The sequence below is a fragment of the Corvus hawaiiensis genome, chromosome 3, assembly GCF_020740725.1.
Source record: "Corvus hawaiiensis isolate bCorHaw1 chromosome 3, bCorHaw1.pri.cur, whole genome shotgun sequence".
Taxonomy (NCBI): Eukaryota; Metazoa; Chordata; class Aves; order Passeriformes; family Corvidae; genus Corvus; species Corvus hawaiiensis.
This window is the reverse complement of record NC_063215.1, coordinates 116,856,437-116,873,892: the sequence shown is the minus strand read 5'-3', so window position 1 is coordinate 116,873,892 and position 17,456 is coordinate 116,856,437. Positions and strand designations below refer to the sequence as shown.

General features: G+C 41.8%; 1 protein-coding gene across 2 annotated transcripts in view; it reads left to right on the top strand.

Annotated features, from left to right (window-relative positions):
- Nucleotides 1-17,456, top strand: part of PLCB1 (phospholipase C beta 1) — a 341,635-nt gene that overhangs the window by 94,281 nt on the left and 229,898 nt on the right. For both annotated transcript variants that reach the window (XM_048298797.1, XM_048298798.1), the window contains exon 3: nt 2,252-2,320. In XM_048298797.1, the coding sequence (XP_048154754.1) occupies nt 2,252-2,320 (69 nt within the window). The remainder of the gene's footprint in view (nt 1-2,251; nt 2,321-17,456) is intronic.

Genomic DNA, 17,456 nt, shown 5'->3' with positions numbered 1-17,456 from the left:
AGGGATAGGATTACAAACCCTGTGTTCTCTGTCAGAAAGGTAACAGGGCAGGAAGGCCATGAGGTGCATGTTCAGGGGTCAGCCATTCCTACAGCCCTGACAGCTGGGCTGGCCAAGTAGCCCCACAAAATTCCACTCTCCCCTTTTTCTTAGACTGCCCTTGCCATTTCTTGGGTCCTCAGGTGGTCACATTTTCTGCATGTGGCTTGGTGGCATGCAAGCAGCTTGAAAGTAGTAGTCAAAGCTCCAAACCAACCCTATACCTGCTCATCCTCCTCCATCTGGGGGGATGCAGAACTAGGCAGGGTTGTTCAGGTCCTTGGGAGTGCTGGTCATTGCCTTTTCCTTTTCTTGTGTCTCTTTTTAATGTGTGTTATTTCACTTAAAAGGGTCTTTTTGTGTTTGTCTTACAGAAGGTCTAGTTGCACTTTCGTAAGTGAATAAATTACTAATTCTGTTTGTTGTTCTTCTCTTTTTTTTTAAAACCGAAGTGCCAGACAAATAAAATAAGCTTTTGAAATTCACTCTGTGTGGCTCAGCATCTCAGTGCAAGATCCATTTTTCTTCAGCATATTTAATTTCCCTCATGTGTTTGCTGTTAAAGCCTTTATTTTTAGTGCTTGTTAGTCCTTTCAGTTGGTGAAATCTGATTTTTATGACATGGTCTGCATGTGCCTGGAGCTTCTGTGGAACATTTCACAGTGGGCTTGAGACCAGTTCGGGGTGTGGGTATTGTTTGGTGTGGTAAATATAACTCCTGTTTCCCACCTGAGTTCTTGCTCTGAGTGTGATAAATTCATGTGTAGCTCTGCCATATTCCATTGTTTTCATTCCTGCCAGGATCTTAATGGTCACATGGATTAACACAAAAGGACTCAAAGCCCTCCTGCTTGTAATTGTAATTTTTTTTTTATTTATTGTAATTAATTGTAAACTGTTTTTATTTAAAGTTCCACCTTCACTGTCAGAAGAGTGCTTGTGTCCATATGCCCTGTATATTGGTGGAGTTTGGGTTATTTCCACCTTTTATCACCCTGCCAATGATTCTTTCAAATCTTGGCAAGATTTGATACCCTTGTACTCTTTCAGGGAAGTAAGGGCAAAAAATAACCCTCTAAAAAGTGCGAGTTTCCCTAAACAGGCCACATAAAGAGGGGAAAATTTGCTCATGGACTTCAGCAAGTATTAGAACTGGAGGAATTGGGATTCCTGGGGGGAGCAGAGGAGAATGTGATGAATGTACAGTCACATGAAAACTGGTTGGTAGAGCTGGTCTTAGTAGAGAACAAAGGTCTGCGAAAGTTGTGCAGGAGTGGGTTCCTTAAAAGGAAAGGAAAAAAAAAAAAATCAGGATCCCAAGTAACCCTTGGTGAAATAACACGTCCATCAATTTATTTTTTTCTTTACTCCTTGGAATTAGAAGAAAAGGAGTAATGGCTTTGTCCCGGACAAAGATACCAAGTTCTCTGCACAGCATTTGCAGTTACTACCCTGGAAGGCTGAAATGCTTGGAAGTGGTGTGGCTCTCCCTGAAGTGTGGTCACACTGCTGCTGAAGTATTTCAGACTGCTGTCGGCAGCTGGGAGTCACACTGGTCCCATCTCCAGCGTCCATTCTCCTTCCAAATCGTCAAATCAGGGAAAGGGGATTCTTCATGTTATGTGTGTGTAGGGGAGAGCAGGAATTTGCCCAGCAGAGGCTGTTCTCATGTGCCAGTTTTATTCCAAGCATGGCATGTGTTGTATAACCCCGTAACTCAAGAGTAGCACATGAACTCTGAAATGCTTGTCAAAAAGTGCATGTTGTTTTACTGAGTCACTAAAATTGTTGAACCTTGTTATCGTTATAGATACAACACTTTGGGGGGTTTATGTGCACTTCCCAAAGTGTTCTGGCAATAATAAAGCAGGTTTTCTATTGCAGAGGCAGGGTTTTCTGATTGTAATACTGCCTTTTGTCACACTATGACAAGCATCAAAATGCTAAAATTGTATTAAAAAGATTAAACCAAAAGCACAGCACCTGCTACTTAGCAATCCAGAAAATCAGCTTGACTCTTATGGCTCCTATATATTATATATATCCTAGGAGACCTGCACAGCATTGCTGTTGGAATTGCCTGGGTGTACCTGAGCTCTCCTTGAAGCTGATCTTACTTTGGACAAACAGATGTGGGAAGTGGGACACTGATAACACAACAAGGCTTCTTGAATAATGTAATAATAACTTGCGTTGCAATTTTTCCTTCTAGGAGACTGAGCTGCTGGATATCAGCCTTGTCAAAGATGCCAGATGCGGAAAACATGCCAGAGCTCCCAAGGTAGGAATTCTTGCTGCGTGCTTCCCTGTTACATTGCTGACCTTGATAAAAAAGAATGGGAATTATATGCAAGAATTGAAAGGAAGAAAAAAAGTTCCCATCACTAAGTAGTAGTATTTTGCCTTTTCTTTGTTTAACACTGTTTCTGTTGAGAAGTGTTGGGATTGTTGAGCCGTTGTCTTTGGATTCTGGGTGTAAAATCCTGCTGGAAGCTCTGCTGGCAGCCCAGGAACAGAAGTCTTGGTTTGTCAAGGTACGCTTACAAGTTTTTGGCTTCCCTGATGGCAAGGGGCTGATAGTTGTTTGAGTCCGTGTTGTATTTTCTGCTGGTGATTTTCCTCTTTCAGTGCCTCTTGAGGCCAGAAAGAGATTGTTTGGATTTTTTTTTGTTATCGGAGAGGTTGGGATATCAGCTCCCTTTGGGTTTGCCCTGATGTATTGTGCACTCCTTTATAGTCTCTACAGACAGTAGGTTGTAGATGCAAGTTCTCTCTGGTGTTCTTGTTTGGGCAGACACAGCACATCAGAGGAAAAACCAAAGCACTCAGCTCTGGAAGCAAGAGAGTCCCTCAGGGAATCCCAGGAGCAATAGGAAAAAATGAAATATCCCCGGGGGCTGGAAAGTGTGGCCCCCCAGCTGCTTAGCCCTGGTTGAACAGACCAAAAGAATGTTTCTCCTCCTCTCATCTTGGGGAAGGAATATGCCTGGGTCTGGGTGACCTCTCTTCCTTGCAGCCAGCCCTGGGCCCAGGCACTGCCCCAGGGGCTCCTCAGCCCCCCCATGGGCAATTAGGAATGGAAAAGGTTGTTTTTCTGTGCCAGAAAGCAGTTGTAGTTATCTCTGAACAGATTATTCACATTTGGTTTTCAAAGCTCTCCATGTAGTGCTGGCAGCATTTTAAAGGCTGAGTTATAATTGAAATGCAACAGAAGTACTTTATGACATCCACATTAATACCAAATGAGTTCACCATGATTAATGGTTCTATGATGAATAGCAATGAAGTATTAACAATGTCTAGAACATTATTCTAACATGCTACCCGCTTTACAGAGGACATTCATGTTCTTCTAACAAAATGTTTTTAGCTAAAATTTATGCGTAGCTATTGCCTTGGTGACTTTTTTTTATTGGGTTACATAAAGGCTGGTTTTGTTACAGCATGTTACAGATTTGACAGCAGTGGCATTAAATGAAGGGTAGGAGAAAATCCGGGCTCTCGGGGTGGTGAAATGCACCACCTGTGTGAATGAGTTCGCTTTTTGTCATTGATTTGTGTGTGGGCAGCAGGAAAACAGCACCTGGGTTGGCTGCTGATGGCATCTTGCAAATGGTGTGAAATAAAAGGCTGCTTTTGGGGCCATTTGTACCAGTTTGCTTTGATGCGTGTTGTAGGGGTGAGCAGAGGAGCATCGGCTGCAGGTGAGCGGCATTCCAGAGCCCTGTACGTGTCACTTCCACAGAGGATCTACAGCTCAGCTTTAGGAGGCTTGGCTCCAAGTCAGGCAGTAGCAGCTGGGATTGCACAGAGGTTTCCAGTAAAACCCCTGGGATTTTGGCTGACAAGAGAGCACTGGGAATGGAGGATACTCACCAAAGCTTTTCAGGGGCTCTTTTCCACAGCTCTGCTTCCAGCTGGGAGCACCCCTTGCTTTCACTCTAAACTAAGAGGCTGAGGTGATCTTCTCTACATCACCCCACCACCCCTCCTTCTGCCCATAGTTTTGCACAATTTTTATATTAGGGGACTTCTGCCAGTTTATGCAAATTTTAAAATCTGTTTTCAGAATTCTGAGAGTAGATTTCACCCATGGGTTGTCATTACCAACTTAATGGGAATCTTTAAACCTCATTTGGTGTATTTCTAATCTACTGCTGCTTTTTGATAGAAATAAGTGTCTTTTTTAATAAGCCTTAACTTCTCCATTAAATAAAAAAGCATAATTCCTTTTTATTTTTATAGAAAGCTAAGTTTCAGTGTCATTAACTTCACCCACGGTAGGCTACCAGAATGTGTGAGGTGTGCTGCTACACAGAGCCACCAGCAAGTAAGGATTTTAGAGGACTGTAGGCAGTCCTAGTTTCCAAAACTCAGTCTGTTCTCATGCTGCATTCAGTGCACTGCCACGAGTATTCTTCATTTCTGAAAAAGGACTGAGAAGCACAAGGAGTTTTAAGGTTTCTCTTTTAGCCTTTTTGGTTGATACTCAGTTTTCGTAGTACTTTTCCCTAAGTCCAGTCCCATATATTTTGTGATTGCTCTTGCATGTTTTTTGCATCTTCCTGGGTTCCTCATCCAGCTGGTCTGGTTGCTTTCTCCATTCCCTCAATGTTTAGCCTCAAAAGTTCCCTTGAAGGCACAGAAGTGCAGCTCTCACCCTACAGTCATCATGTTAAGGTAGCACAAAGAATGAGCTGAGAACACACTTTTGGGTTCTATAATGAATTTGTGGCTGCCCCTGAGCAGTGCTGTTGTCATGTGGGCAGGAACTTGGGTTTCTAATGATGTAGAAGGGAGTTTTTAGTGGATACCAAGGCACTTGATGCTTGGGAGATGAAAAGCAATCTACTCAGATGACCCTGAGTTTCTGAGAAGCTCCAGCATCGCCTTCTTTTTGCACATTGTCAGGGATGGCTCCTTCTGTCTTCAGCTGCTATTTTCAGAAATGGTGACAGGGTTTTCCATCTCAATGCAATATACATGCAAAGGCTGATTCCTTGGTAGAAAGGCAGACTCTCAGGCAGCACAGAGCATTGCAGCAGAGCTCTACGTGAGAAGGAAAATGAAAGTCATGTTCTGAAGGGAACAAGAAAAGACACATTAATTGTGTATGTCAGGAAAAGTGCCTCCATTCAAATGAAATTTGTAAAGAAGTGAAGGAATTATAAAATGATTATCAGGACTTTGCCTTTTTAGTTGGCATTAGAATCAGGTAGGAAAGGCAGCAAGAGGAATTTTGAGAACAGGAGAAAATCATTAGTTGTGATGAAGCAATGATTTATTTCCCTTTATTCACACATTACCTGGTAACCCGAGCTTGGTTTTTATGTGCAGACTAAGAGACATCTTCTCCCTTGTAAAGTTCAGTGATGAGGTCTGCAAAATAACACAAAATGTGCTTTGGTACAAGGAGCTGTAGGAATAGCTATGAATATTCACATGCCTTCTGGAAAGCATGGAAGTGCCACTCAGCAGAGTGTCTGTGCTCTTTGAAGGGAGCCGCAGCTAAAAATGTCAGGCACCAGTAAATACTGGGAAATGAATGGTCAGGTGGTGAAAATCTGGCAGCTGCAAACATGCTCACAGGACTGGGGAGGTCACACTTTTTACCATCTTGTATTTACTTTAGCCAATAACAGTTTCTATGGAAACTAAAATCTTTAGCAACTATATAAGTGTTTTTACTAGTGAGAAGAAATATCAGGATGACTTGACAGGGAGAAGGAAATAACCCCATGGTAAATGCTCATATTGAAAACTTTTGATGCATTTGATCAGTCTGTTTTCCCTCAGCATCCTGTTTTCCCTCATAAATCATTCAGCAGGAAATGAATTTCTTTAAATAACATATACTGTGAAACCTGTAGGAGATGAAACTATGAATGATAGAATCACTCTCATGCCAAGATGTGTTTAGAGAGTAATCCCCAATTTTAAAAAATCTCGTGGCTCCCCTGCCCCAAATTTTTTCACTTTAACAAGCAAGCTCTACAGAGAAAAAAAATTCAGATGTTTGAATGTCACAAATTTGCCAAGACCCCAACTACTATTTTAATATCAGCACCAGCCTCTCTGTATTTAGTGGGTTTTCTTGAAATGCTCAAGTAGAGTGAGATGATTTTGGACCTATCTTAGTTGTACTCCAAAAGCTGCTGTGGAAGGTTTGCTGGCTTCTAACACATCTGTAGAGGAAAAGCAGCATTTCCTGAACTAGGTGGGCTCAGGAACTAAAAGGAAAACTAGCAAGGAAAGTCTAAATAATTCTTTAACTGAAAATCAGGGGATTTGGGGGGAAATGAGGATGTGCAAGTCTGTTTGAATTGTCAGAGCTCTCTGGAGTGCAGTGTTTGCTGCTGCACTCCATGGCTCTGACTGAGAGTCAGTAGGACTGACAGCAGGGACATTTAGGTTGCCTTCAGTAACACCCTGGTTAGACTGCCTGTGGGAAATGGCAGATTTATTGGGGTTTTTTTTGTCCACTCGGTCCATTCCCCGGAAAAGCCAGCTGTGTCCATGGATGGCACAGGACAGCAACACACCTGCTGCTCTCTGCAGCACCGACTTCTGTCGCTCTGCCCGTCTCAAACGCTGCTGTTGCTGTTATTTTTGTCTGCTGATAGAAATGCACGCTGCTTTCCCTTCAACAACCTTGATGCTAAATTAGAAAATGTAAATTATGCCTAAGCACTGTTCTATTTCTGCCAAAAAGAAATAAAAATGGAATGTGCACGCAGCTCACCTTCTTCCCACTCACCTTGGGGGATAGCAGCAACAGCCACAAACATCCGCCCCAAATGTGTTTGTTCTTTTACATAACTGCTTTTTTTTTCATAATGATGATTGAGTTGCATAAAAATTTTGTCTAGGTTGAGTTTTACTTTATTGAGGAAGGTTAAGATGCATTTCTTTGTATGGTATTTGGCCAGTGCTCATGTGGAAATGGAAGTGGTTTAAATTCTGCCCAGAGTGTGGGCCCTGAGAGTGAGGGGGCTTTTCCTTGGACCCTTCAGTGGCCCAAATTGGTGATTTTCTTCAGAACCCCTAATGCTTAGGGAACTGGGACCTTTTCAGCAGTGTTATCCACTGTGTAACTCAGCCCTGTCTGGGCAGCTTGTTGGAATCACGATTTACTAACATTCAGGGCATGGCAGAAAGCACAGGGTTTTTTCTAAGGCTTTCACTATGAATCATTGCCAGGAGGATTTAAATTTTTTTTGTTCCTACTTGCTGACTGTTTCAGTTAGCTTTCTGAGCTGGTTGGTTTTATACTTTTCTTTATTGTATTTATAAAGCCTCCATCTTCTTTTTGTTTGCCAGAGTTCACAGTGCAAAGCTTGTAATAAGAAATTCCATATTTTAAGAAGCACAGAGGCATCTTACAACTGTAATTTATAACTTGACATTTAAATTTGAAAAGGTAGGCACTGCTCAATTAAATACGTGATATTTGAGTTCCTGAAAACACCAGAAATTATCGGTAAAGCCGTGCTTTAAATGCTACTGCTGCTGGTGCTTTTGAATAAACCTGTGTAGATGCACGCTTCATTTTTTTTCCTTTGCCTGTTTTGGTATGACCAATGTTGCTGCCCAGCAATCCAGGACAGGGATGTCTTATTCCTGCTTTCACAACTAATGTTAATGATGTTAATGAGCTGAGAGTGCAGCTGGGACAGCATGTCCCGCCACGGCTGTCACAAACCCCAATGTTCTGTCACTCGTGATAAACCTCAAATCTGACAAATGGCATTTTTGCAGTGGCTGGTACAAAATTTAAAAATTGGTGGGATGACAAAGTTATTTTGGAGGTACTTTTAGCATTGCTAAGATGTTGATACTGCCTGTCAATGTCCAATATTATTTGTTTGTTACCTTGCAGATCCATGTGTTCTTTTGACGTGCACCAACATCACAAAGTCTTGTGAAGTACAGCCCTAGTGCAACACTAATACAAAAACTAATAAATAAAATGTTGCTATCCATAAAAATAAGGAATGCTTCATTCAGCCTGTGTCATGAACGCTCAGTGTGGAAAGAATTTCAAAGTTTTTCACTGGAATATGTAAAGGTTCTCAATAACTGAACCCTGCTCGTCTTCCCTTCGGAGCCATAGTTCATAAATATTAATGCATGTATTTTAGCAGTAGAGTGGAGAGATCTGATGGTAGTGCAGTACCCTGAAGCTCCAAACGTAGGATCAACAGGCTCAAGTGAAAATATCACAGCAGATGCATCTTTCTGCAACTGTTTAGAACAAATGATTAAAATTTTCCTCGTTTATTGGAATCCAGCTTGGTGATTTGTCATTACATCCCTCAGCTTGTAAACAGCCGTTTGGTGAAAGCTGTCAGGTTTTAATCAGTTGCAAAGGTTTGATATGCTTGTTATCATCTGCATATCAATGGGTTTTTGGGATCTCGTGATGGAACTGTGAGGCTTTTTGGTCTGTGTGTGTCCCAAGGTGTGGCTGTGCCACTGGCATGCCCCAGCTGCACCAGAGACCTTGTAGGGACACAGGTGTCCTGCAAAGAGACCTCGGCCGGTATTACAGGGAAACATTTTATTAGGAATATGAGAGCAGGACTTAAAATTCAGCTACAGGTAGGGTCGGTAATGGGAACAGATGGAAATAGCCAGAGGTCCATGTGAACTATGAAGCAGCAGAAAACTACGGAATTCCAGGGTAGTGATATCAGTATATTCATGTTAAATCCATGTTACCATTTTTCCAAAGCATCAAGCAGAAATGAGACTGGCTTCTTTTGCTTTGTCTGCAGTGGATGTGCAAGAAAGTATAGGCAAAGGCATCCAAATATCCGATAGTTTGGGGTTTTTAATACCATAGGTTGTTTCTGAAACCAAAACAAACCAAGCTCCCTTCCTATTTAATTATGAATAGGATTATGCTACCAAGTAAGACATACAAATACTTCATTCTTAAATAAATCCTGGGCAGTATTTCTGTGGTGATAACAAAAAACCTTACAGCTGTATTGAGTGTTAGTTGCCTGTCTATGGCTTTCTCAGCTCCGTTACCTCTCAAACTAATCCTAGTTAAATAAACAAAATTATCAGCTGTTGCCACTGGGGAATTCAGACGCTCTTCCACTCCTGGGCTGTTAATGAGCCATTCGCAGGGGTGTTCCTGAAAAATGCATGGGACAGGGAAGCAAAATGGTTCTCTGTAGGCCAGAGCTACTAGAACATTTTCTGAGGGCCAAAGGTTGGGTTAATGCGTTTTTCAACCCATTGTGATTCATGAGACTAAAGAGCAGTGTATTTCTGGTGAAAACTGCGGTATGTTAAGACTGATACGCAGCTATACATGATTTAGCGAGGTTTTTCTTGCTGTGGAGTGCATTGTGGATTGAGTCTTTCCAAAGAGAAGCATTTTCACAGCTACACACTGGCTGAGTAAAATTTGCACAGCTGCTCCTCGATGTGGCTGATCTGTGCTAGCATTGCACGGAGACAGAATTAGGAGCAGTTTTCTGCATTTGGATCTTTCCTGTGGTTAATAGCATTGGGAGTGTCCAATATCCTTCATAGTTTGGCTATAGATGGCAAAAGTCAGGTATTCCTTCTTGAGAAGGTTGATCTGCAGACGAATCTTGTTTGTGAATGTACATACGTGTCATTCTTGGTGAACAGAAATTATTTTAGGGGCTGGGTAAGAAAGCAGGTGAATTAAACATTTCCCATGCTTAGCTACTCTTGAGTATGAGCTTGCCTTCATACCCCTCAAGTGTAGGTTGAATTATTAACCAGCCTGAACTGTGAAGACTCTTACAGCAATACTGGCAGAAATGTATCAGTGCTCTGGGACTGTGGCGTGTCCCAGAAAGAGCAGGTGCAGAAAGGGACGATTCCATGCTGATCTTATGCTAACGTTCAGGTAGCTCTGGATTTAGTTGGTACCACAGTCCTGAATTGCCAAACAACACAGACGACTCCTGAGTGCGTATCTGTAAAGTGCAGCAATCTGTTGAAATGCAGGTTCGCTCTTTTAAAGACATGCTCCATATGGTTTAGGTTTGTGAGCTTCTGAGTGACACTGCTTATTTGGAAGAATTTGGATGAAAACACAATAGCCTTACTTTGGAGAAGAAATCCCCTTGGCTGGAAGTTTCTCAGGAAATTCTTGGCTGTGATATTTTGCATTATCCAGTTTCTTTGTTGTCTTCTGGAATCAGAGTGAACTCTGAGGTGTGATTTAGAATCAGGCCTAGATGGAAGCTGGTGTTTTCTCACCCTTTTGTGTGTTGTCTTCACGTCTGGGCTCATTCCCATCAAGGGAGACTGGTTTCCACATACCAGACTTCCAGTGGTGGTTAATTACCATAACACCTGTTAAAAGAACATGTCTTTTCCGTATTATTTCCAGAAGGAATCCTGAAACAAGTGCCAGTACAACTTGGAAATACTAATATATCACAATCTGGGTTGTTGGAATCCATGAAAGCTGTGACCAGTCCTGGTGCTTAGGACAGTGTTAAACATAGTTTACTGCAACTGGTAAATAATTTGATTTTTTAAAAAAACAGGTCAGAGGAAGTGAGATCTTTCTGTTGTGTTGAAATACAGAAAAATTATTATTATCAGTAATTTTTATAAAAAATTACTGTGGTGGAAGGTTCTGGTAGTTCAGGGGAGCTGCACTGGTGGTGGGTCTGATTTGCAACGCATCTCATGCTTATTTTCTCTTTTCTGAAACACATCCTATATTGATAATGCCATAACTGAAATTACACAAAGATTTTTTTGTTGTTGCCGCTCGGAGTTAACCTCCTTCCTCCAAGATTAATGAAATACATTTAAAATAATTTATATGAGAGATTGTGTGCTGTAGTTGGGAATGTTTAGTGTAAATGGCTTCAAAATGGTGTTTGCTAATGAAGTGGCAGAAGCAGAACAGCCGTGCTAGGTAAGGTCATGGTATAAAGGGGAAACATTAATCTCAGAAATAATGGTTGCAATTTGCATGTTGTTAAAATGCTTTAAAAAAGGACAAAACTGAATTCAGGTAAACTAAAGCATCTGTGTGAATGGTTACCTGCATGTTGAGACAAATAGAAGCTAATGTGTGTGGGGATCGTTGATAGAGCTGTGGCAGCAGATCCCAGCCCTCCAGGGCAGGGGGACTCTGCTTTGGCTGTTGCAGAGAACCAGACTCCCTTCAGAGGGTTAAAGATCAAAGCCAACACAGGAAGGTTTTCTGCAGCAGGTTTTTGGTAAAAATTTATAAACCTCAAAATGGTTATTTGGAAGTTTGAGAGGGAAGGCTGATTTTATGCTATCCCAGTTAGCCCAGATATGCCTTGATAAGAACAAAGATCCCTTTCTGCCCTTGCTCCCAAAGCTGGCTCTGGGGATCTGCCCATGCTGCTGCTTCCATGCCCAGAAGCCTTGAGCTGCAGCCCAGAAGTTTTCCCCCTTCCTTCTCTGTGTTTACACACCCCTCGGACAACACTGGTTTTGTAGGAGAGAATGTCACCTTCTTCTCCAGAAATACTTATGTATGTTTGGTTAGAACAGCGGTAATTCTTTATAGCCGTGGACTGTTGCTACCAGGGTAAACATGCAAGGTGTTGGAGAGAGGAAGGGCAGGACAGGAGCTTGTTGAGGTCTCGTGGTGTGTGTGTGTTTTACAGGTGAGTCCATGAACATTTTCAGAACTGCTGCAGGGCTTTGGGTTTGCTTGGTTTTGGCTGAAAGAAGAGGAGAATTTCTTTTGGAGTTGCTTTCATACTGTCCTTCAGAGTGTTTGTGCAGTGGCCCAAGGCTCTGGGGTGCTTTGGGAACTGAGGCTGCCTCATGGTGTAGAATGAACTTGAATTTGAGGAAAGTAGACTGTTCAAGGCCAGACTGGATGGAGTTCTGAGCAACCTGTTCTAGTGGATGTCCCTGCCCATGCCAGGGGGGGTGGAACCAGATAGTCTTTAAGGCTCCTTCCAACCCAAACCATTTTACAATTCTCTGATGTCCTTGGTTGCAACTTCTCATAATTGAGGTGTTAATCATTGAACCATGTTTGTCCCTGTACTGCAAAGTGCATGTTTCAAAGGAACTATTGCTGCTGTAAATTCTTCTAGGCGACACTTAATATTGTCTTGCTCATTTTTCAGACGCTGATAAGTTTGTGCCAGTATTTCAGTTGTGGGAACTGATTTCTTTTTTTAAGACTGTTTTGTTGGGTTTTTTTTTCATCCTGCTGGAGTCAGGAGAGTTTCAAACGGTGGGAGGAAAAGTGGAATTATTTAACTGTTACTTACATAATAAAAAAGGAGAATTTGAAAGCAGTGCTTAGGTCTCCTCATATTTTGATGATGCTCAGCTTTTCCTTTTGGTTTATATTTAAAGTGTTTTCTCTGAAAGCATAATCACTTGATATTGCTAATTTAAATGTTTGCATGTGACACTTGCAAATTATGTAATTAAAAGGAACCCTTTACTGGTGTTTTTAGGCATCAGATACCAGCTTGATTAAGAGCATTTAAATGTTCCTGTGTTTGAAAGGGAGGTGTACTGTGTTTTCTACTTCCACTGAAAACTTCTTTGGGCAAATTACGAGCGCAAAGGTAAAATTTATCAGGCTGTAAACAAATGTTACACAATCTCTGTTAGCTTTCTGTCATCTGGCAAAACCCAGTGATTCTCAGACAGTCTTGTGCTCTTTACAGCAGTGCTGTGCTTGGCAACAGGGAAAAAGCTGCCCACAGCTGGCAGTGCTGCCAGGGGAGGAGAAGGTGTGGTGGAGGAGACACAAGTTCTTGTCCTCTGAATCTCTGCGTGGATGAAAACAAGCCTTTATGCTTGAAGGGGATGGGGATGTGAGGTTCTCTCCCCCTGCTCCCAGACCATATGCCTGCTGCTGGCACTGTGGGTACCTGCCCATGGCTTTAGGAAATTTCATATTTTTGAGCTGTTTGAATATTTGGAATAATCTTCAGCTTATCAGTTCAATATCTTTAAGCAAACTGAAGAGCTTGTGCAACTCCACAACAGGGAGGACTAATGTGAGCACCCCTAGTGCTCCTATACAGGTTTGTTCACCTTTATTTACAATTCCTGTAATAAACAGTATCCACTGTGAACTCCCTTCCTGATGGGAGCCAAGGAGTGCGGACGGGGAATTGCCTGAGCTGGGATTGCATGTCCCGTGGAAAGGAAGTGGATTCCTGCCCTGCCTGTGGAGCCTTATTCATCAAGGCACTTGGCATGTGCTCCAGAAGCCTGTAGGAAGAAACCCTGCAATGATCAAGTATTTGTTTAGCACATCCAGGAAAGGTGTGATCCCAGGATAAGAGAACTGGGAGACAAAGCATCATTTGAAGAGAGTTCTATATTAAATAGCCCAGAATTAAGACGAATGATGAGAATGTAGAAGTGTTGTCAGCAGCTTTCCCCTGAGTAGGAACTGTGCCTGTTAGTCATGCCATTTATCCTGATGATAAATTCAAAACTATTTTCAACATTATTTAGAGTATGAGGAAGAAAAAAGCATTTTCCTTTACTCTTTGAGCAATGTCAAATGTAATATAAAACTATTTGATCTAAATTATTTCAATTGCAATTGAATATTAGAGACATACTTAGAATTCTAATGTGCTTATAAACCAGGAAAAAAGATGAGATGTTTTTATTTGCATGAAAATACTGAACCCTGATGTCGATGCAGATGGATATTTTTCTTTAGGTGCACATTGTCTATTGCTCCTGGGAGTACAGAATTGAATTGCATGAATACATAGTTCAATCTGGCCAGATGAGCGTGGTACAGTTGCTCTACCTGTTGCAAAAAAGAGAACTGGAGGTAAAAAATTTAAGAAATACTTGTGTTTCTCTGCTTTTCTGCATGGGATTATGCTTGAGAATTGCAAGGACCACTGTGCAAGTGCTAATATAGGTTCTGTGGTTTTGGCAGCATGGACACAAAATGCAAAAGCTAATGGCACACAGCAAAAGCCCTGCTTGGAACCCATGAGCCCGCTTTTTCAAGGAGGGCACTGAGGAGTGGATTTCATCCTCTCTTGCACCATGGAGACAGTTGTTTACACAACCAGGCTGTTTCAGAGTAGTGTTTGTCACAGGCTTTAAACCTAGAGCTTATTTACATCCATTGCTGCAAATCAGAGCACTTGGGCAAAGCCAAAATCTGTTTATAGGTCACTTATCAGTACATCTCGTGTTTTCCAGTTCCCTCGATGGTGGAGTGAGCCCACCCCCCAGTGAAATAAAGAAATGCTTTTCTAGCTGGGCCTGTGAGCAGAGGCAGCAGAAACACAAGGCTCCGTGTGCTGCCTCCAGTTCTTCGCTCTCCCATCAGTGGATGATTGCAGTTTGGGGGGGTGGATTGATTTTGTTTGGGTTTTGGGAAGTAGAAGGTGTAGAAATTGTCTCCAGGAAATGAAAAGGTAATCAACAGGCAAATCACCAAAGGAAAGGGGAAAAAAAAAAGCTGTGTTTCAGTTATTTATTCTTGAGATGTGCAGCAGGGTTCTTTAAAATTCCCATCACCCAGAGGGAGCTGATTGGCTTCCTTCTAAATTTGCTTCAAATAATAAAATCTTAGTTTGAAAAGCCAACTTGAGTGGGCTCTGCTCATCCAGAATCTCTCTTTCCCAAGTTGCTCTTGATACTGATTAGTGGATATAACAAAGAAAAACCTCATCACATTGCAAAAAACTGGGCTGGCTGGTCATGTCCTGTAAGAGAAAATAATGTTCAGGCTCAGAACAAAAGCACTAATGTTTGAAACCATGGCTGGGAAAGAAATATGATGGCTTACTGTGTTTGAAGAGCTTTCTTGAAATGCAGGGATGAGTGATGTGGGCAGCAGCTGGCTCTGGGTTTAAATTCTTCTGCAAACTCTGGGCTGGGAGGGCACAGTTTAGTCTGGGCACACAGAGCGAGCCGGGCTGGTTTATTCTGCTGGGTTGGTTTGGTTTTCAGCATAATTTAACGTGTGTGTTCAGATTTCTTTGTATGTCTGCATTGGGAGCGTCATTAAAAGTTGCATTTTAACAAATATAGAGTAAATTTTATTTCTTACACATGAGACGGGAACGGTACAAAAACAATTCTGATGAGCTTTTTTAGCAACCAGCAGTATGAGGGAGACATGGAGGAAAATTTCCATGTAAAATCATATTTAGTCTAAAATTCCATATTTTAGAAACAGTAGTTATTTAAACTATTAATTTAAATATTTTGCAAATATTTCTGCTTGTTTTCTCATTTGAAATACTTGATATCAGTGGAAATCATCTACATTTTGCTAGACCAGAGATAGATTTCTATTAAAACAAATAGTTGTTTCCTAAATTTAAAAAAATCACATAACGGGTACAGTTGGAAGGGACCACAGTGGGTCATCTGAGCCAAGCACAATCTTTTCTATTTCTAACTTGAAATCTGTTTCTATTTGTTGTTTATAGATACATTACAGATAGGAGTGCTGTTACAAAGCATGAACTGTGCTGTCTAAAATAGACTCCTTTAGAAATGTGGGAAATGCTTTTGTCTATTTTTTAACGTGCTGGTCATCTGTTAAAAGTGACTTTTTCTCCTGAAAGGAAGAGCTGGGTGGTGGTCACATGCCTTGTCTGGTAGGAATGAAGTGTCAGCAGCTGACTGCAATTACATTGTCTTGGAGAGGCCACCACAGACCAGCCAGAGGACATTAAATTGGAGTGACTGTCAGCCAGGGGAGGTGAAATGTGAAAATAAAGATCCCAAGGAGAGGGGCAGAGCTCTGAAATCACATTAGGATGTTGTGAGTTGGTGCCAGCCCCACAGCACTGCAAGCGCTACCTTGGCCACGGATTCTCAGCCCCGTGCCAGGACATGCTATAAGCAAAGGCATGTGAGCATGGGCACAGAGCACCAGGGAACCCTCAGGGTCTGGGAAGCAGGAGAGATGTCTTCTCCAAATAGCATCTGGCAAAGCCTGGACAAGATGTGGGGGCAAAGAGCTCCATGTGCAATCTTAGCAGCTGTTTGGTTTTTGTTGGGAAACAGCTAAGCCAGGAAAAAGTCCAATAAGGAGCAATTAGTAATGCTGGTGCAGTTTTAGTGCATTGATGTATTTATTTTTCTACTCTTTCTACATCTGTATTTACTTAACTCCTAGTTGGAATCCAAACAGTTGCTCCTTTGAAGGGGTTTGAAGTGTTGTGTGAAGCACCTTCAGTTATGAAGTTCAGCTGATGTTGGATTATTTCAGAATCACAGAATCATTGCAGCTGGAAATGACCTCTGAGGTCATTGAGCCCAACCTGTGGCTGAACTGTCACCATGTCAAGCAGACCAGAGCACTGAGTGCCACATCCAGTCATTTCTTGACCAGGGATGGTGACTCCATCACCTCCCTTGGCAGTCCATACCAATGTTTAACAACCTTTTCCATGAAGAAATTTCTTCTGATGTCCAAGCTGAACCTGGTGTAGCTACACCCAACCCAGCAAAGCATTTTTACTTAGTGATATTTCATTTTTAGTGCATTTCTCCCTTTTCTTTCAGTAAGTTTCTTTGCAGTTAGTCTTGTTTCTTGAAAATTGCATGTGAAGTCCCCCTAAACCAGGAGCTCAGTTCAGTGATATTCAGCCTGCACCACTGCATGTCTTTGGTCTGGATCCTGCAGTAACCTGTAATCAGTTTAAAAATGGTTTATAATCTATTTACAATTCCATTCCTCTATCTAGGGCATGTTTCTTTGAAGAAGAAATTGCATTTGACAGCACACTTCATGTTTGAGCATTGAAATCCAATTTGTCTGATCCTAGAAAGCTGGCTCCCATGTTTCTGTTAATGAAAACCCTCACGTCATCCTGCTGTCCAAATCAGCAGGAATGACCACTAACCATCCATTACCCTCGCTCAGCACGTCACAGCCAAAGCACCAGACAGGTGGGAAGATGGATATAAACAAATCCCTGACCTCCTGCCAGTCTGATCTTCCCTTTCAGAGCATTACAGTCTAATTCCATAGGTATTTTCACGTTTTTCTCGGTGTATTTAAAGCCCAAACCGTGTTTGCTTCTGTAGCTGCAGGGCTATTTATTGACATTATTTCAGGGATGAAAGAGCTGACTTAAAGTGAAGGATCAAGATACGTTATCTGCAGTACTATCAGTGTAGCCTTTTTGCTGTGCTTTATAATGAGCTGCAGGCTGGCAGGCACAGCATAGAGAGTGTTTGCAAATGTGTATGTTTTGTTTAAAAGCTGAGGAGCAGAATAGTTATTATTTTGGGATCTGTGCCTAATGCAATTTTCCAGTGGTAACTAAATCAGACAGTGCCCTCAATATTTGTTTGCTTTTTTTGCAGTGAAGTAGGAATAGTGTGGATATTGTAAAATGGGAGTGAAGCACTAAGCAGGAGCAGTATTTACAAAGGCATTTGTATTTGTGTTATTC